General features: G+C 48.1%; 1 protein-coding gene across 5 annotated transcripts in view; it reads right to left on the bottom strand.

The window, feature by feature from the left end:
* MACROD2 (mono-ADP ribosylhydrolase 2) overlaps positions 1 to 20,506 on the bottom strand; it is a 1,296,381-nt gene that overhangs the window by 161,623 nt on the left and 1,114,252 nt on the right. For all 5 annotated transcript variants that reach the window (XM_077316459.1, XM_077316450.1, XM_077316428.1 and 2 more), the window contains one exon: positions 19,392 to 19,473. In XM_077316459.1, the coding sequence (XP_077172574.1) occupies positions 19,392 to 19,473 (82 nt within the window). The remainder of the gene's footprint in view (positions 1 to 19,391; positions 19,474 to 20,506) is intronic.

The raw sequence follows: 20,506 nt of genomic DNA, 5'->3' as shown, positions 1-20,506 counted from the left end.
TGGAGGCCAAGGCCTATCCCTGAGAAGAACATCAGAAGAGGCCTGCTGAATCAGACATGGAGTACATCTAGTCCATCATCCTGTCTAACACTGTGGCCAACAAGTTCTTCTGGAGGTCCAACAAAAGGGCAGAGGAGCCAAGGCCTTCAGCTGATGCAAGAACCAAAGAAGAGCCCTGTTGGTCCAAACCAGTGTTCCATCTAGTCCAGGATCCTGTCTCACTTAGCGATTACCCAGTTCTTCTGGGTGTTAGCCTTTTCTAGCTTCTGAATCCATGTGACATTAAGGAGTAGAACATGGCAGTGCAGGTCTACCAGTGTCAGCCTACTGAGGACATTGTTTAGTGAAAGAGGTGGATCATGTTTCAGCCCTTCCTGCGATTTTGTGCAGGGGAAAAGAGCAAATTGGCAGAAAATCAAAGCCTTTCACCAGAATGTTTGAAGTACTATTGGAAGTGGAACTAGGGAGCCGCCATATCCTCCATGTGTCTCATTACTCCATGTATTTAAAAGAAAGGGGAACATCCAACACAAAGAGGCATGCTCTGCTCCTTCCTTCCTTTTTTGGGAGTTGCACCAGTAATAAATCTTCTTCCTTATATCCACATCCCACTTGTTGTCAAATATGGTTGTGAACTCTAGGTTGGGAAATTCCTGAAGTTTTGGGGGTATTTTATTTATTTATATTTTATATTTATAGACTGCCCTCCCCCGAAGGCTCAACCTAGGAAGAGTGGGGCTTGGGGAGGGAAGGGAAGGAACTATGGTGGGGTCTAACATCATAATCAACCCTCCAAAGCAGACATTGTCTCCAGAGGAGCTGATCTCTGTGGCCCAGAAATAAGATGTCATTCCAAGACATCACCAGGCCCCATCTGGAATTTGGTAACCCTAAAACACAATAGCCCTTACCTGGGTGGACCAGGCTAACCCAATCTCATCAGATTTAAAAAACTAAGCAATGCTGGCTCTGGTGAGAACTTAGACGGGAGACCAGGTAGGCAAAGGTAAACCACTTCGGAATGTGTCTTGCATTGAAAATCCTACAGGAAATCCTACAGGAAAAGTCCTTTGCGACTTGGCAGCAGTAAATAAATAAATAATAAAAAATACTGGGCTATAATGCTGTGTTTCATTATCACTTGACTACTTTCAATGTCGGGAATGTCTTTTTTGTGATTTATTAATACGCAGGGCAGGAAAGCAGAATTATCGGCGTCCAGAGCCTCATGAACTGCTTCCCTCTCAGATATTCTTGTCTGAACGTGATTAACGGGAAATATTTCAGAACACGTTATCCACATTATGGGGTGGGGAGGGACTCTCTTTCCTTTGTATCTTAACACCGCTTTTCAAGAAAGCTTTTCCCTGGTTTCACAAATGCTAGAATAGCATCCTATCAATTCAGAAAAGCGGGAGTATTATTGCTATTTAAAATGTCCCCGGTTTTACTTTATTTGAATGTACAATATGAATTAAGGCACGGACAATGCAGCAGAACCTCCACGAATCCCTTCTGAATATAATCTGAATGTCAGGAAGCTCTCGCCGGAAGCCTGAGCAGTGACCCTGCTCTTTGACACAGAACTGTGCAACCAACTCCTTTGTACAAAACCACAGGTTCTTCTGGAGATAGAGAATATCTTGACGGTACAGAGTCATCATGAGTGTCTTTATATGCAAATCACAATGAAGAAGTTGAACAAAGAGAACCATTCAAAAAAGAGCAATAAAAAGAAAAGGAGAGGGGAAGGAGGGGGGAAATGAAACCATTAGGAAATGTGTTCATTTCCCACAGGCTTGTTATTACTTTTGTTGGGGGGCAGGAATGCAAATTCAGAGCTGGCCAAAGCTTCCAAATCCAAACCCCAGAGAATGCAAGTTTTCCAGTGCGATTACAGGCCTGGCAAATACTCTTATCATTGTATACAGGCTGCACTGGTATGGTGAGGAGTCCTCCTCTAGGAATGTCTTTTTTTTCAAATCCATTCACGTTTTTGAGTTACCTACTGGGACTTTTTTTTAAAGTCTTTTCCAGAAGATTAGAACTACTCAGCTGTGTTTGACAGAAAGGAGAGATGGTGAAAAGAGGTTCTACCAATGAAAAACTTCATAGGAACCTTGGTGACACTACTGCTTGAAGACACTATTGACTAGCGTGACACAGAATTGTCCTTTCAAAGCCTAAAGACTAACTATGTTTCCCAAAAGCCATCTGTGGGGATCCAATTGTCTGATTTCCTCCTTCTACTGCTCCATTCTGACTGTCTTCCCTGGAACACTCACTTTCATTTGCCCCAGCCCAACTGGATGGCCCAAGCTAGCTAGCTCTCATTAGATCTCAGAGACTAAGCAGGGCCAGCCCTGGTTTTACTTGGATTGGAGACCCAGCAAAGAAGTCTAAAGTTGCTACCCAAAGGCAAGCCATGGCAAACCACCTCTGTTCATTGTCAGGATTGTAGAATCTCTGTCATAAATTAGCTTGAGTTCCTCCATGTCAGTTATATTGTTTTATATTGCTTGGCGCCTGGTTGCTCCAGGTCCTGTATTCTTGCTAGCCATAAAAGTGAATAGTTTGTTTTGGTAACCTTATCACATGTTGTGGCCTCTCGCCTGAGCCTGGGTTTGTTGTCACCTCCTCAAGGCTATGAGAATGTATTTCTGTTTTTCTTACACATGTGTCTTTTCTCTGACTCCCCTCCCTTGGGAACTGTCAAGTTTTGAGCGGGAGAATTGTATTGATAAGCAGAAGCAAATCTGTACTCTAGTCAGATTTGACTTCTCAGTCCTTTGCGTGTAGTACTTTCCAATAAAGCTTTCTTTAATTAAGAAGCCTGTTGCGAGTTCTCTTCACGTTTGACATTAAGTCAAATCTCACAACCCCTTTCACCTGCCAACATGCAGGACGAAGGAAATACCTATACTGAGCAGGGAGAGGGCCTGGATTGGGACCTCTCCCAGAGCGACGGAGCCGGTGTGGGTCCGTACAGCTCAGGCATGATCAGAGCCTTGGAAGGAGCGACTCCGGGTCATGCCGAGTTCTTGGAAAAGCACATCACCGAATGCAGCCGTTTGTCGAAATACGACCACCTGACGGGGGATGAGCAGTGGCCGGATCAACTGGGGATGCCCAGCTACGGGTCGGAGCCCGCCGGTGAGATGCATGATTTGCAGCACAAATTGGACAAGGTGACCAATTGGCTACAGGACCTCTCGGGTCGGCTGGACCCAGAGGAGCAGCGCGAGACGCGGCGCCTGCTGCGGGAGGTGCACGGAGGCTCCCGTGAACCCAGTGGTCGGAGGCTGGGGGATCTTCAAACTCTGCGGGAACGCGAGGAGGCGGTGATGCAGGCGGCAGCCGAGGCCGAGGCCGCTGCCTTGGCAAGAGCGCGAAGGGAGGAAGAAGAAGCCGGCTTCGAGGGCGCTGGGGCTGGTGGCGGCGGTGGAGCCGCTGAAGGTGCCGGGGCAGCGGACGGAGCGGGTGCAGCGGCGGACGTGGACGGAGCAGAGGCGGCAGCAGCGGCGGCGGCACAAGCGGCGGCGGCGGCGGCACGAGTGGCGGCGGCTGCGCGAGCAGCGGCAAGAGTCGGTCGAGGCTTGGGCCGTGGAGCGAAGGCCCCGGCGGATTGGGGCCAGGGACGACTGCCTCCCCATCTCCGGGGGGTGGAAATGCGAAGCACCTACAAATTCAAAGCTAAATTTTTGGGAGACCCATCGACCTTCCCTTCATTCCTGGTGCATCTCTAAGCCTACATGATGGACATGGGGTTTACTTTCAATGATGACGCCAAGCGCGTGCGTTTTGTGGGAGAATCCCTAGAAGGGAAGGCAGCAAAATGGTTCATGGACTTGTACCGTTACAACCCACGAGCCATCCGTAATTACAACTACTTCCTGAGAACCATGCGTCAGATGTACGTGGAGCCGTTCGAGAAGGAGACGGCGGAGAAGAAACTCAAATCCCTGAAGCAAGGGAAGCTGACCATGGCCGAATATGCCAGAGAGTTCAAGGAGCTGTCCTCAGCGGTGCCGGACTGGACCGAGCCCCAACGTGTGCACGCATTCGTGGGGGGCCTCTCTGGGGACTTGTCCAGCAAGTGCCTCCTTCTAAAAGACCCCCTCACGGTGGCAGGTTGGGTCCAACTGGCAGGAGAGATGGAGAGCCGCCTGGAAAGGGCAGCCGAGTATCAAGGGATTGCGGGGAAGGCAGGGGCGAAGACCTCGACCCCCGTGAAAGCCAAGCCGAAGGCGAAACTGGAACCAAGCGAGCGCACTCGGCGCATGGAGAAGAGATTGTGCTTGGGTTGTGGTCAGGCTGGCCACTTCCTCGCGCAATGCCCATCGAAGACGCTGCCCAGCGCCAAGTCAACGGGGGGAACCCCCCCAAAAGCTTCGCCGGCCAAGAAAACCGCCCCGAAGAAAAGTGCCAAGTCTCTGCTGGTTCCAGCAGGTGCCGCGATGGTGGTGGAGGAATCGGAGGAGGGCAGTGGCCAGGACGGAGAGGATCAATCGGAGGAGCAGTCGGGAAACGAAGACGGTCTGCTGTAAAGGCGCCCCACCAGCAGGCCTCCGGCAGGGGCAAACGAATGGTGAGTGACTCTCCCCTGATACTTTTGCCTGCAACCCTCACGGAGCCCCAGTCAGGACGGAAAGTGGGGGTTCGTTGCATTGTGGACTCAGGGTGTACCCAGACTCTAGTGAGCCCAGCACTAGCCGAGACTTTGGGGGTGGGCAAGGTGCCATTGGGTGAGCCCCTACCTATTACCCAACTGGACGGGAAATGCGCTCCAGGGGGGGAGGCCACCGTAAAGACGCTCCCCATGGATTTGGACGTTAAGAAACATTGGGAGCAGATTCAGCCCCTGATAGCGCCCCACTCCGCATTCCCGTGTGTCTTGGGGTTGGATTGGCTGAGAGAGCATGATCCCACGGTGAAGTGGAAGAAGGGAACGGTGAAGTTTTCCTTGCCCAATTGCAAACGGCATGTACGGCCCCCGCTCGCTCAAAACGATCGGGTTGTGGCCGCGGTGGGTTCCGCCGGGGGGACGGGCTTCCCACGGGAGTATCAAGACTTTGCGGATGTGTTCGCTGAGGCTGAATGCGATCAGCTCCCCCCCCACCATAAAACTGACTGTGCCATCGAGTTAAAGAAATGGGAGCCCCTTCCCAAAGCTAAACTTTATTCAATGAGCCCGAGGGAAATGAAAGAACTCAGGGAGTTCTTGGACAAAAACCTAGCCCGGGGATTCATCAGACCTGCGACTTCGCCCCTGGCGGCCCCGGTCCTTTTCGTAAAAAAAGAAAGACGGGTCTTTGCGCCTCTGCACGGACTACAGAGGGCTGAACGCTGTTTCTACTTGTAATGCCTACCCGCTGCCGTTGATTAAGGACTTGCTGGGACATTTGGGGAAGGCTCGGATTTTTACAAAGCTGGACTTGCGGGAAGCCTATTACCGGGTCCGAATTAAGAAGGGGCATGAATATTTGACTGCTTTTAACACCCCCTTGGGCCAATTTGAGTACACTGTCATGCCGTTCGGCCTCGCCGGCGCTCTGGGCGTGTTCATGAACATGATAAACATGAAATTATGCATGATTTATTGTATCAGGGGGTGTTGGTGTACATTGATGATATTTTGGTGTATTCTGAAGATGTGGGCAAGCATGCCAAATTGGTCCGTGAAGTGCTCCGCCGCCTGCGGAAGCACCAGTTGTTTGCGAAACTTTCAAAGTGAATTTCACCGGGATGCGGTGGAATTTCTGGGTTTCCGGGTTTCCTGAGCGGGGATTGAAATGGACCCAGGCAAGGTGCGTGACTTGCTGTCCTGGGAACCGCCCCGCACGCGGAGGCAACTGCAGAGTTTCTTAGGATTTGCAAATTTTTACAGGACATTCATCCCCAGTTTTGCCAAGGTGGCATTGCCGCTCACTGACTTGTTAAAAACAAAAGAAGGGGGGAAAGCGGCGAGCCGCCCAGGCTTCCCACTCCAGTGGACTCCCCAGTGTCAGGAAGCTTTTGAGAATCTGAAGCTCCTGTTTACCTCTGAGCCCGTGCTGGCCCATGCCGACCCAACTAAGCAATTCACCGTGCAAGTAGATTCCTCGGATGTGGCAATGGGGGCCGTGATCCTACAAGAGGGGGAGGATGGGAAGTTACACCCATTAGCCTATTTGTCTAAGAAATTTTCCGGGGCAGAAAGGAACTGGGCGATTTGGGAGAAAGAGGCGGCTGCAGTAAAATTGGCCTTAGCCACCTGGAGACATTGGTTGGAAGGGTCTGCCGTCCCCTTTGTAGTTTGGACAGACCATAAAAATCTTCAGGCGCTCAAGCAGCCCCGCTCGCTCTCGGCTAAGCAGATGAGGTGGGCGGAGTTTTTCTCTTGATTCAACTTCACTCTCAAGCATCTGCCAGGCAAAATGAACTTTTTGGCGGACGCTCTATCCCGCTTGCCCCAGTACAACAGCAAGCGCGACCCATTGGTGGACACAGTTTTTACTCCCGCCCAACTGGGAATGGCCGCAGTGACGCGCAGTCACATCAAGAAGGGAAATTCGATCCTGGGAGGGTGGGTTCAGAAGGAGGTGTCACAGGACTCTGAGTTTGATTCCCTCCGCCCCGACTTAACCGAGAAGGGGGGCCTGTTTTTTAAGGGGGAGCGTCTCGACGTCCCGGCGGCGGCGTGCGGGGACGTTTTGAAACTTTGTCACGATGCAAAAACCGCAGGACATTTTGGTTTTGTGAAAACTCTGCACCTGGTCAGGAGACATTATTGGTGGCCAACATTGCGGACCGATGTGGAGAAGTACGTGCAGGGGTGCCCCACATGCCTTGTTTCCAAACCTGCTGGAGGAAAGAAACGGGGGTTGCTGCAGCCCCTGCCCACTCCCTCCCGCCCGTGGTCTGATGTCACCATGGATTTTATCACGGACTTGCCGCCCAGCCAGGGCAAAACAGTGATCTGGGTAGTAGTAGATGCATTTTCCAAGCAAGCCCATTTTATCCCTTGTGCTGGCCTGCCCTCAGCGGCCAAATTAGCCTCGATGTTCGTGACCCACATAATACGCCTACATGGGATCCCGAGGCGCCTGCTCACGGATCGGGGCCCCCAGTTCGTTGCCAAGTTCTGGCGGGAGCTCCTGAGGCTGTTAGGAGTGGAGCAAGCCTTGACATCAGGCTACCATCCTGAATCCAATGGCCAGACCGAAAGGGTGAACCAAATTCTGGAACAGTACCTGCGCTGTTTTATCAACCACCAACAGAATGACTGGGTTGCTCTTTTGCCGCTGGCTGAATTTGCCTATAACAATGGGGCGCATGCCTCCACGGGTGTGTCGCCTTTCAAAGTGGTTTACGGGACAGACTTGGTGGCTGCACCCACCTGGGAGCTAAGTTCGACCGAAGCTCCTGAAGTCACCAAATGGGCTGCAACTATCAGTGCTGGTTGGCCTGAAATTGTCTCAAGCCTCGAGGAGGCTAAACAGGCTTACAAAACCCAGGCTGACAAAAAACGGGCACCAGCACCCGCGTGGAAAGTGGGGGACCTTGTCTATTTGTCCACAAAGAATCTGCGCTGTCAGCAAAAGTCCAAGAAATTGGGTCCTAAATATGTGGGGCCCTTTCCAATTGTGAAACTTATCAATGCTGTGACTGTAGAATTGTCTTTGCCTAAAACTTACAGGAATGTACATCCGGTTTTTCATTCCAGCCTGCTGCGACGAGCCCCTGTGCCGGATGTGTGGCACCCTCCGTTATCTACACCTGTGCCGGTCTACATCGATAAAGACACTCACTATGAAATCGCTACTGATTTGCCGTTATGCACAACGTCGATGACAATCTGCAACACTCCTGAAACCGATCCGCAAAAAGCGCTTTGTTGTAGCGCTGTCAGGGAAATCCCAAAAAGTGGATTCACCCTCCGGAAAGCGCTACACTCCTGCAACCAATCTGCAACACTAGCAGGAAAGTTCTGTGCGTTACCATTGTTGCAGTTTCTGCAAAGTCCCTCCCCCTGGCTCTCTCCTCTGATCTTCCGGCGAAGCGATCGCCATTTTTTTCCTCCGAGCGAGCGGAGATCAACGCACCAGCGAGCCTTCGTTTACCCAGTGAGGCTTCCCCGGCTGCAGTCCCTCTGTTTAAAGTCACCAAGCACAAGCATCGCAGAGGCCTGTTTGCTGGTTTATTTTCACTTTATTTTTCACACTGTTTTCGGCCGAAAATCGCGCCCGTGAGGGGGGGGGATTTTTTTTTTCACTGGGGGGGAGCGTGGCAATGATGAAACGGCAGCTCAAACATCACCTGCTAGCTGGATGGGTCTCTCCGTTGCAACGAATCAACGCATATTCGTTGCAACGGGTGTTTTTTTTAAAAAAAACCTTTCTTAAAGGGAAAGGGGCTGTTTGGGAGCATGATAACGGCTGCCCATCGGCTGCTTGATGGCCAGGGGCAGGACACAGCTCAGCAATAGCGCTTTCTTTCTAGCGATCTTTGCCGAGACCGGAACCCTGTGGGAAACGATAGAAACGCAACTGGATTCCACTACAAAGGCAGGTATGCATAACAATGAATTCCACTATTTAAAATGGCGATTTTTCGTTCAGCAAACAATTTGCTACATGGATCCCGGTGTGGAATGGCCCTTCTTCTTCTCTCTATTTCTTTTGAAGTCTCCAGCGAGAACTGAGAATCCACAAAGTCTAGCCATAGGGGGATGCGGCTGCCACCATCTGTCCAGCTCTCGCATTTGCCTGTCTGCTCACTCAGCCAGACAACAATGAGAAGAAGTGCTAATGTGTCCACAGATCTGAATACGGTATTTTGTTGTGCACAATCCCAGTTTGGGTAAATAAACTTGAGAGGAGCAGGTGGTGGAAGCTTGAGGTTGACGACAGCTTGTCCCAAGGACAGAGTCAAACAGCTGGCTCCAAAGGATCCACTTTCACGGGTAGTTTGTGTGCTAATGGCCTGACCTTACAATGGCCTCCCCTCTCTGTTCCTGTGTGGTTTTGAGGGAAGCAACACCGCAGAGTAATAAAGTGGCTTTCAAAATATGGCCACGGTTAACGTTTAAATCCCGTGCCCTAACCGTGTCTTGTCTTGGACAAAATCACACTACAAATCTCTTCAGAAATAATTTCCCTCAACAAGTCTCTGAAGAGACGTGTTGACTCCAGACTCCAGGCTCCAAAGCATCCATTTTCTCCAGGGAAATTGATGCCAGCATTTTGGAGATGGGCTGTAATTCCAGAGGATCTCCTGTTCCCACCTGAAGGCTGGCATTCCTAGGCCAACATGATTCTGAGGCTATAAGCTTTCAAAGTCAACTTTCTCAAAAGCAGACCTTGACAATCTTCTTGGTCTTTCAGGTGCTCCTAGACTGGACTCTAGAGGTCCTACAGCAGACCGACATAGTGACCCCAGAAACATTAAGCATGAAAAGCAGTTGGTAGCTAATGTCTTATATCAGCTACTCCCATGATGTACTCCCACGATGTACATGATGTCTAAGTACAGTTAGATTCCCTCCAACACAGAGAGTGATTGCCATGGTTTAACACGGTTTTTGAATATTATGTTCCTTACCTCCTCCCACTTAAATTATAGCAGAGGGGTCCTCAGCAGAGTGCCCACGGGCACCATGCTGCCTGCTGACATATTTTGTGGTGCCTTCCAGGTGTTGTTTTTCTTAAGTCGCTATGGCCAGGTATGGATTCTGCCAAGCAAGGTTTTTGAATGCTCACTGGAGATTTCATGGAGGGTATAGATCTTGACCCAAAGCTTGGGAAGCAGCCGCCATCACGGCACAAGGATCTTTGCCACTGGACCAAAGGTAACCTATGGCAACAATTTGGTGGCAGCTGTTTTGAGGTTGTGCTCACTAGAGTTCCAAAAGTGCCCATGGACTCAAAAGAGTGTGGGACCCCAGTTCTAGCATATTGTTTTCTTCTTCAACATCAGAAGAACCCTGCTGGATTGGACCAATGGTCCATCTAGTCCCGAATCCCAAATCACTTAGACCAATTATACATGGGCTGGGAAAGGCGGGCGAGCACCTGCAAGCCAGTAGGGATAATCCCCTCTTACTCATAATGCCGGGGCCATCCAGGACCCCTCCTGGTCCTGGCCTGCATTAGGGCCTCTAATAGCCCATGGAAAAAGAACATGGTCTGCTGAGGCCCAGCCGGGACAGTCCTGTGCACGCCTTTGAGGATGAATTGCATCCAAGGGTACTAAAAGAACTTGCAGATCTCTGGACCTCTGTCCATTATTTTTGACACTTCTTGGAGAACAGGTAAAGTGCCAGATGATTGGAGGCAGGCTAATGTTTTTCCCATCTTCAAGAAAGGGAAAAAGGAGGATCTAGGTAACTACCGACTCGTCAGTTTGACATCTGGCAAAATTTTGGAACAAATCATCAAACACTCAGTCCTTGAGCAGCTGGAACAGAGAGCTGTGATTTCTAAGACTCACCATGGGTTTCACAAGAACAAGTCATGTCAGACCAAATTTATCTCTTTTTTCGAGAAAGTGACTACCTTGCTGGATCAGGGGAATGCTGTGGGCGTAGTTTATCTGGATTTCAGCAAAACTTCAGATAAGGTTCCACATGTTATTCTTGTTGACAAGCTGGTAAAATGCGGTATGGATCCTATTCCTGTCAGGTGGATCGATAACTAGTTGACAGATTGAACCCAAAGGGTACTTGTAAATGGTTCAGCATGTTCTTGGAGAAGAGTGACAAGTGGAGTACCCCAGGGATCTGTCCTGGGGCCTGTGTTGTTCAAAATATTTATAAATGATTTGGATGAGGGATTAGAGGGGGTACTTATAAAATTTGCAGACGATACTAAACTGGGAGGGGTAGCAAACACAACAGAAGACAGAATCAGAATACAGGATGATATTGATAGGCTTGAAAAGTGGGCTCAGTGGAATAAAAGGAAATTTGATAGGGACAAATGTAAAGTTCTGCATTTAGGTAGAAAAACCATAGACACCAATATAGGATGGGGGAGATTTGTCTTGGCAGTAGCATGTGTGAAAAGGATCTAGGAGTCTTAGTAGACCATACATTGAACATGAGTCAGCAGTGTGACTCAGTGGCTAAAAAGGAAAATGGGATTTTGGGGTATATCAAACGGAGTATCATGTCCACATCACGGGAGGTGTTGGTACCGTTTTACTCTGCTCAGGTCTGGCCTCACTTGGAGTACTGTGTTCAGTTTTGGGCACCCCAATTGAAGAGGGATGTTGACAAACTGGAGCATGTCCAGAGGAGGATAACAAAGATGGTGAGGGTTTTGGAGACCAAGACATATGAAAAAGGTTGGGGGAGCTTGGTCTGTTTAGTCTGGAGAGGAGACGACTGAGAGGGGATCTGATAACCATCTTAAAGTATTTAAAAGGCTGCCATATAGAGGATGGAGCAGAACTGTTCTCTCTTGCCCCAGAGGGACAGACCAGAACCAATGGGATGAAGTTAATTCAAAAGAAATTCCATCTAAACATCAAGAAGAAGTTCCTGACAGTTAGAGCAGTTTCTCAGTGGAACAGGCTTCCTCGGGAGGTGGTGGGTTCTCCATCTTTGGAGATTTTGAAACAGAGGCTGGATAGCCATCTGACAGAGAGGCGGAGTCTGTGAAGATTCAAGTAGGTGGCAGGTTACAGTGGATGAGAGATAGGGTTGTGAGTGTCCTGCATAGCACAGGCTGTTGGACTAGATGACCCAGGTCTCTGGGTCTAGGATTCTAAGATTCTATGATTCTATGAGGTCTGGTTCCTCTCCCCATCTATGGTGTCCCTGTAGGGATATGATACGGTTTTGTGGTGCTATGGTGCTGAATGGGGCACATGCACACACCCTATGATGGTGGGATAGTGGCACACTATCGTGTGGTGGGACTCCCATGCCCCCCGCCCCCTCTGTGGCTGCCCTGTGGTGCAGTGGAACTTTCCTGCACTGGAGTTGTGCATGCACATGCACAACTCTGGGACTGACTGTATGTGCCAGTGGATTTTGTCCCTGTGCATACGCGGGAACCCGTGGTGGCCAGACACACCCGGTTTTGTGCATAATAGGTCATAATGGCCAACCAGTTCCTACGGAGGGCCAACAGCAGAGCATAGAGAATGAGGCCTTCCCCTTATGTTGGCTCTGGGATTCAGAGGTTTATAAGAACATAAGAAGAGCCCTGCTGGGTCAGACCAATGGTCCATCTAGTCCAGCATCCAGTTTCATACAGTAGCCAACCAGTTCCTCTGGGCAGCCAATAAAAGGGCATAAAGATTGAGGCCTTCCCCAGATGTTGCTTCCTGGCTCCGGGATTCAGAGGATTAGTACCCCTGAAAGTGGAGGTTCCCCTCAGTCACCATGGTTAGGAGTCACTGACAGACTGATCTTCCACGAATCTATTCCATCCCCTTTTCAAGCTGTTTATTCCTGTGGCCATCACTACATCCTTGGGCAGGGAATTTCACATTTTAATCACAATCTTCTTTATGCTCTTCAAAATATCCTCCCTTTCCTTTTCTACATTCCTTCCCACCATGGCATGCTAGATTTTTCTTGGCCTTCTGCTGGCACGGCTCAGCCTACCTCATCCCATTGCCAGCTTCTCTGCACTTCTTCCAACTCCCTGTTGTCATTTCTTTGCTGCCTTTTGATCCCATTAATCATTCTGTCTGCCTTTCCTCATGGGACTGCTGTGATAACAACTCTCTCCTAATCAACACTTCTTCCTTCATCTGGCCATTACACACACCTTCAAAGACAGTGGGGACTGCTCTTTGTGGTTTCTCAGGATCACAAAAAGAATGCTGTCTTTCCCCCTACTAATTTCTCTGGCATAAAAGCGTGCCCTCCTATCACACAGCAGAATTTGTTGTTAACCAAAGCGATAGCAACTTCTGCCTCAGGGCGGAATACACAAAATTATACTTTTATAACAAATCAATTAGTTCTGAACTTGCTAGTATTAATGCAGTTCCTGCTGACCTCCAAGTTACTAAGGCAATTAGAATCACCCTCAACATATAACGAGGATTGAAGAGTGGCAAATACCACATCCCTCTACTGTGCCTTGACAATTTGTAGGGATGGATAATTATCTTGTGTTTGGCATGACTAATATGAACTTCACAACCCAGAGGGTGTGCCTTCACAAAATCACAGCCATGCATCAATACAGAGATGTCAAAAATGTCAAAATGAGTAGGTAGATGTGACAAAACAGATTTTTGACCACTGTCAATGACCTGATAGCCTGTAGCAGCTGCTGAATTTTCATGTGAAGATTAAAATGGTGAGTTATATTTCCGTTTGAGTCCAGCACTTGAATACTCTTGCAGCAAAGCAAGTGTGTTAAAGGATGCAAATATTCTTATTTTAATCATGGGGAAAGTCTCTCAAACGTTATTCAAGCAAATCTGGTGCACCCATATCAGACAACTCTGCAAGGTGTTTCAGTTTGTGCCAACTTCTCTGTCTTTCTGAACATGGAAATGCATGAAGCTGCTTTATAAGTGTAATACCATGGGTCCACCAGTGTTAGTATTGCCTGCTCTGACCGGCAGCGGCTGTCCTGAGTGTTAGGGCCAGGTCTCTCACAGCACCTATCACTTTCATGGATCCCCTTAGCTGGAGTTGCTGGGAATGGAATCCTGGACCTTCTGCATGCCAAGCAGAGGCTCTTCCCATGGTTCTTGTGACCAGCTGCCTCCTTACTGGGATTTGATCCTATAGGAACTGCTTGAAAGCACCAGCCCTGAGGAAATGCCTTCTGGATTAGGGCTGCCAGGGTTGGGAAATATCTGGAGATTGGGGTTGAGGGGAGAGCCTGGTGATGGGAGAGTTTAGGAAGAGATCTCAACAGAGTATACGGCCATAGAGTCTACCTTCCAAAGAGGCCAGGGGAACTAATCTTTGTTCAGTTCAGTTCAGTTTATTAATATAGCCAATGGTCCTTGCAAGCCTTACAATGAGTAACTTTAACACTATACAGACAACATACATGGAAATCATTAATACAGAATAACAAGACCTGAAAAAGTCAAATAAAACTATTTTTCACAAATCTATCCCTGATTATTCTTAGAATCATAGAATAATAGAGTTGGAAGGGACCTCCTGGGTCATCTAGTCCAACCCCCTGCACTATACTGGACACTCACAACCCTATCTTGCACCTAAAGCAAATAAGGCTACTTTGTAGGTAATGTTACGGTCTACATCTGACAACAACGTGCATAATATTTCATTCTCTGTATGCCCATTACACCTAACAAGCACCTCTCCCAAAAATGTGGACCTTGGTCCTAGGTAGAGAAGACAATGAAGCACATAATGAATGAGATCTTCTCCAGCTGGTTCTCCACAGACACATCCTTAGATCTACCTGTCTCCAGGAATATCTACCTTCCGGAAAAGCTGTAGGCATAGTCTGGAAACACAGAGCAGTAAAAGCCATTCCAATTTTAAAACTGCTGATGTTACTTAGGTATGCTGCACAATCATAATCTTTTAAAATTTTTCTATACCAAGGGAAAAATTTGGCTTGGTTTATAGTCAGTTTATCATACATAGTGTCATGGCTATAAACCCATTCACGGATAGCAAACCCAGGAATTGGAGATTCTAAATGACCAGTTGGGATATCATACAGTGCCAGGAGGTCATTAAGGTGTTTCAACCTGTTATTATCCATTCTCATCAGCTCATTAAAACAAAATTTAGAAAATTAGTAATTCTGAACAACTCATGAACTATGGGAAAGTTTCAATAAGGAAAGATGAATATGACTCTTTATTGAGGGCATTTCCTCTTCTGCCCTAACTTGTGCTATTGGGACACCCTAGGGGAGAGCCAGAAGCCTCCACAGGAAGAAATTAGTTTATCAATAATTGTTCCAGCCCCATAGAATCGGTCCATACAGCAATTGACAGATTACTTTTCAATACTTTTAGTGTAGGTTCCACCAGATGACCCCCTTTGAGTGACATAAAATTTTAGAACTGCCCAGTTGTTTTAAGTACGGAAGCTCTTACAACCTCTATATGAGCTCTCCAATTTAATGTCTTTAAAAGTTATTCCCAAATATTTGAATAGATATTGGTTTGTTCAGTATTGTCATCATGAATACACCTACAGAACATCTGGGTTCTCCTCCCAAATGCAAACAACTTTGTTTTATCATTGTTGATACTAAGTGCTTCACCTTCACAAAATTCTCCCAATCTTTGCAACAATCTCCACAGGCATTTCCTTGAGGCCGACCGACCCAAATCAACTGCAGGTCTCCCCCAGACGGAGAGATCGAACCTACCAAGGGAGTGTCTAAGTTACTGTTGTTGAAATGTTGTTCTAGTTATTCTAGTGGTCAGGTTATTGTTATTGTATTGATATTGATATTGTTCTATGTAAATGTTGTAAAATGTTTTATGTAAACCGCCCAAAGCCGTAGTGAAGGGTGGTATAAATAAATAAATAAATAAATACATACATACATACATACATACATACATACTTGGGCAAATTCACTAGCAACAGTCATGCCTTGCAGTGGAATAATGCCACAGAAGGAGGAGGAGGAGGAGGAGGAGGAGGAGGAGGAGGAAGAGGAAGGGGAGGAAAAGAGCTAGGTTTTTTTTTGTACCCTTCTTTTTACTACCTGAAGGAGTCCCAAAGCATTGTTTTCCCTTCCTCTCCCTACAAGAGATAATCTGTGAGGTAAGTAAAGGTAAAGGTATCCCCTGTGCAGGCACCGAGTCATGTCTGACCCTTGGGGTGACGCCCTCCAGCGTTTTCATGGCAGACTCAATACGGGGTGGTTTGCCAGTGCCTTCCCCAGTCATTACCGTTTACCCCCCCCCCCCAGCAAGCTGGGTCCTCATTTTACCCACCTCGGAAGGATGGAAGGCTGAGTCAACCTTGAGCCGGCTGCTGGGATCGAACTCCCAACCTCATGGGCAGACAGCTTCAGACAGCAGGTCGCTGCCTTACCACTCTGCGCCACAAGAGGCTCTATCTGTGAGGTAGGTAATGCTAAAAGAGCTCTGAGAGAACTGTTACTGGCCCATGGTCACCCAGCTGGCAGTGAATGGAGGAGGAGTGGGGAATCAGATCCAGTTGTCTAGAAAGCAGGAAATATAGAAAGATAGGAACATTACACAGTGGCCAACTAGTTCCTCTGGTGGGCCAGCAACAGGGCCAGCAACATGGCCTTAAGAAGAGCCCTGATGGATCAGACCATCCACCCAGTCCAGCCTCCTGTTTCACACAGGGGCTACCCAGTTCCTCTGGGAACTGATATCGAGCCTTAATGTTAAGACCATGGCCTATTATGCACTGCCACTGAAATGGCGGCATGGAGAACGCAGAGGAGCAAGAAGCGAAGCAAACCACTTACACATGGGACAGAACTCAATGGCAGCAAAACCCAGAGTATCCGATTAATCACACGGCTACTCCGGAGCCGCTTCTGGTTGCGCCCTGGTCCCGGGAAGCTCCACTTTCTTCCGCATCTCGCTAACGCGGCTTTTTAGACGGCATACGTTGACTCTGCGCCCGGTTGCCGCCTGCAGCGTGCATAATTGGTGATTTTAGCCGCCACCATTCCACCCCAAATGCAGACCCACTCTGTGCATAATGGGCCCATATGAGCATAAGAAGAGCTGGCTGGGTCAGGCCAGGGAGGGTCCATCGAGTCCGGCCTCCTGTCCCACACCCTCTGGCTTGGAATCCCGCATTTTAATTACTTGCTGTCAAAGTGCTTCCTTTTGTCTGTCCTGTATCAGCTTGATCAGCTGCCCTTGAGTACTGCTGTTTTGGGAGAAGGAGATTCCCACACTTCTTTCCATTGAGGATCTTTCAATGTAAATGTAAAAGGGAAATGGATCCAAATCATCATGCAAAAAGAGATAAAGGGGGGAAAGGGGGGAAATTAAAAAGAGATGGGGGGGAAGGAAGGACACTGCTTTGAATAATAGAAGATGACATTCCCAAAGTGGGTTGAGAAGAGCTGTCTTGGGGATTGACTCATCCCTCTGCAGGAACTGTTTCAAACTTATGTTTTCATTGGAAACACAGTAGAGTTTTATGATTGAATATGAGATAATTCTCTGGATGTAGCAAGCGAGATCAGGGGAAAGACACCGGAAAAAGAAAATCGCAAAAGATCATTATTCCACTCTCAGACTCAAAGTGAATTAGGCATAATCCCTCTTGAAGTCTGCGGTCTTCTCACAGAGTAGAAGAGGGATTTTAAATGGTCTTTGAGGGATTTCGAGAAGGAAACAGAAAAGACTGTAGGGCTAACCAATCATTTGTGCTGCAGACTTGAAGTGCCAATCGCTTTTCCAATGGGCATTGGCCAGTTGGGTTAATAAAATGCCCACTGCTGAAATCACTGCTGGGAAGCAGCAACTACACCTGGGAAAGGTGTTGTTAGAAATCAGTTCCTCCTAGTCGGCATCCAGAGAGAGAGTGAGAGAAAGAGAGGTGAAAAGTAGAAGTTTACATTTAAATGAGGTTGTAGAGCACAGCCAAAGGCTATCAGGTCCATTCCATTCTTTTCACAAAACAAGAAGACTGATTCGGTTGCAATTATAATTTAGGAAGAAAGCCTTGATTTTCAAAAGCTCCTTCCATGCTCAACCTTGCTGGTTTGTAAAGCACAACTAGACTCAAATCTAGTTGTTTGCAACTGAAATTTGTTCCGGACAGAGTTTGCTCCTTATGGCTTTGTTCCATACACTGTCACTAAAACAGCTGTCATCTCATTTGCCACTGGATTATGATTTAGGTTTAATAACAAAGCATGTCCTAAGGGTAAAGTTAAAGGTATCCCTGGTCATGTCTGACCCTTGGGGTGACGCCTTCCAGCGTTTTCATGGCAGACTCAATACGGGGTGGTTTGCCAGTGCCTTCCCCAGTCATTGCCGTTAACCCCCCAGCAAGCTGGGTACTCATTTTACCGACCTCGGAAGGATGGAAGGCTGAGTCAACCTTGAGCCGGCTGCTGGGATTGAACTCCCAGCCTCATGGGCAGAGCTTTCAGATGGCATGTCTGCTGCCTTACCATCCTGCGCCACAAGAGGCTCTTAAGCATGTCCTAGCCATGAATAAATATGAATATAAGTATGAATGAATGAATGAATGAATGAATGAATGAATGAATGAATGAATGAATGAATGAATGAATGAATGAATGTTGGCAGAGTAATTAATGCAGCAACCGTTCACCACCTGATTGAAGAGTATTCAGGATATACTGGATAGGGAAGGGGAGAGACAGAGACAGGCTTCTGACTACATCTCTAGCTCAGAGAGCGGATGAGAGTAGCAATCGGAGACAGACAGGGAATGACACTTAACAGGAGAGAGAAGGCACTGCCCTTACTATCCTATCTAGTTTTCTTCTTCTTCTTTTCTTCCTCTTTGTACACCAGACATTGCCTTTTCCATAGTTTGGGTTTGTATTGTACCCTGATGTACACATAATTAACAAACCACGGTTTGTAATCTCTGCCTCCTTGTCTACTTCTCATTGGAATCCTCTGGAGCTCTTCCAAATGTTTCACTTTGGCCCTCTCTTCTCCTTTTGTCCTCAGATTTAACTCTGTGTCAGAATAAAAGCTTTAGGAGACTTCCCATCCCCACCCCCCACATACACACTCAAGATGGATGATACACCCAGGAATTTCCTAACTTGGAGCTAGCAACCCTGGTTTGTCATGATTTATGAAGCATGCCTCTAAGTAGCAAAATTTTTAAAGGGGGAGAAAACAGAGACAACTTTGCTTCTTTATAAATGCTTCCTGTTACAAGAAAATTAGATCTTCTAGAGCAGGGGTAGTCAACCTGTGGTCCTCCAGATGTTCATGGACTACAATTCCCATCAGCCCCCTGCTGGCAGGGGGCTCATGGGAATTGCAGTCCATGAACATCTGGAGGACCACAGGTTGACTACCCCTGTTCTAGAGGTGCCAGCCTCCAGGTGTGCCCTGGAGATCCCCTGCTATTACAACTGATCTCTAGACAATAGAGAAAAGTTTCCCTGGAGAAACAGCTGTTTTGAAGGGTGGACTCTGTAGCCTTCTACCCCACTGAGGTCTCTCAGTTCCTCTCCCCATACCTTGACCTTCCCAGACTCCACTCCCAAAATCTCCAGGAATATTTCAAGCTGGAGTTGGTAACCCTATGTTTCACTCATTTGATCAAATGACGATGCTATTTGTGTGTGTCATATTTACATGTTTTGTATACTGCTTAGAAAATGTTAATGGATGATCTAACCCTGCAATAAATAAATATATGTAAAGAGCACTGTGCATAGATGCATGCCTGGATTATTTAATGGACAATCTCTTTGGGTCAGAAAAAAATAAAGACCTACCTGTTGGGAAGAACTCATTCATTTTCTTCTTGTATATTTTGTAGTCCACTTCCAAAAATACACAAAAAATGACACGATCCATCTGTAGAAACAACAACAAAAAATCACATTTCACTAAAAAACATACTATTACCAAGCAAATCCCCCCTCCCAAATAAATGGAAAATGCCATAGGTTTGTTTGTACCAAAGTCCACAGCTTTATTTCTGAGAGTGTGCCTTTTCCCATAATGGATATACACATACATGTAAGGGTATCACTCTCAACAACACAAAGAGACACCATGCCAGTCAGATGGTCTTTGGCACCCGAAGTGGCCAGTCTCTCCTGGCACAGTGACTGCCATGGGGGGGAGGGGTGGCACGAGCATCAGTGCGTCCACCGGCGCACACCCACTGGTGCGCTGATGCCGGTGCCTCCCCCCCTGCAGTGTGGTGCTCACTGCGCTGGGAGAGACCAGCTGCTTCGGACGCTGAAGCATCCAACCCTAGGTTGATACCTGTAGATGTGTTCCTTGAAATGACCATTTAAAACAGTTGTCCCCAACCTGCGGCCTGCGGCCCGGTGCCAGGCCGCGAAGGCCATGGCACCGGGCCGCGGCTCCCTCTCCCCGCCCCCACCGCAGTAAAAAACTTCCCAGGCCGCAAGCTTGTGGCCCGGGAAGCTTCTAACTGCGGGAGGGCGGGGAGAGGGAATCAGGGCTGGGCCGCGCAGTGCACATGTGCCATGCGCGGCCAAAATCGCGCATGCGTGGCACTTTTGCGCATGCACGCTTGCGCAAAAGTGCCGCACACGCACGATTTCGGCCATGCATGGCGCATGCGTGCATGTGCGCCCCGACCACACATGCGCAATGCGCGGCACAGCCCCGTGCATGCGCGATGCGCGGACGGGCAGTTGCCCTGCTGGTCCCCAGCCTCAGAAAGGTTGGGGACCACTGATTTAAAACACAATCCTGTTCCTATAGTGATAAGAAAGATGTCTAGAATGAGATGAGTCAGTGAACAGGCAGCTCCAGGGAGGGGTGGTGTCAGTCAGCCAGAGAACATTTCTATTCGAATCCACAAACACCTGGGAGACCGACACCATTTTCAGTATATAAAATATCCCTATTT

Source organism: Paroedura picta, chromosome 1 (assembly GCF_049243985.1).
Source record: "Paroedura picta isolate Pp20150507F chromosome 1, Ppicta_v3.0, whole genome shotgun sequence".
Classification (NCBI taxonomy): Eukaryota; Metazoa; Chordata; class Lepidosauria; order Squamata; family Gekkonidae; genus Paroedura; species Paroedura picta.
Note: the sequence above shows the minus strand (reverse complement) of the source record. Positions and strands in the feature narration are given on the sequence as shown.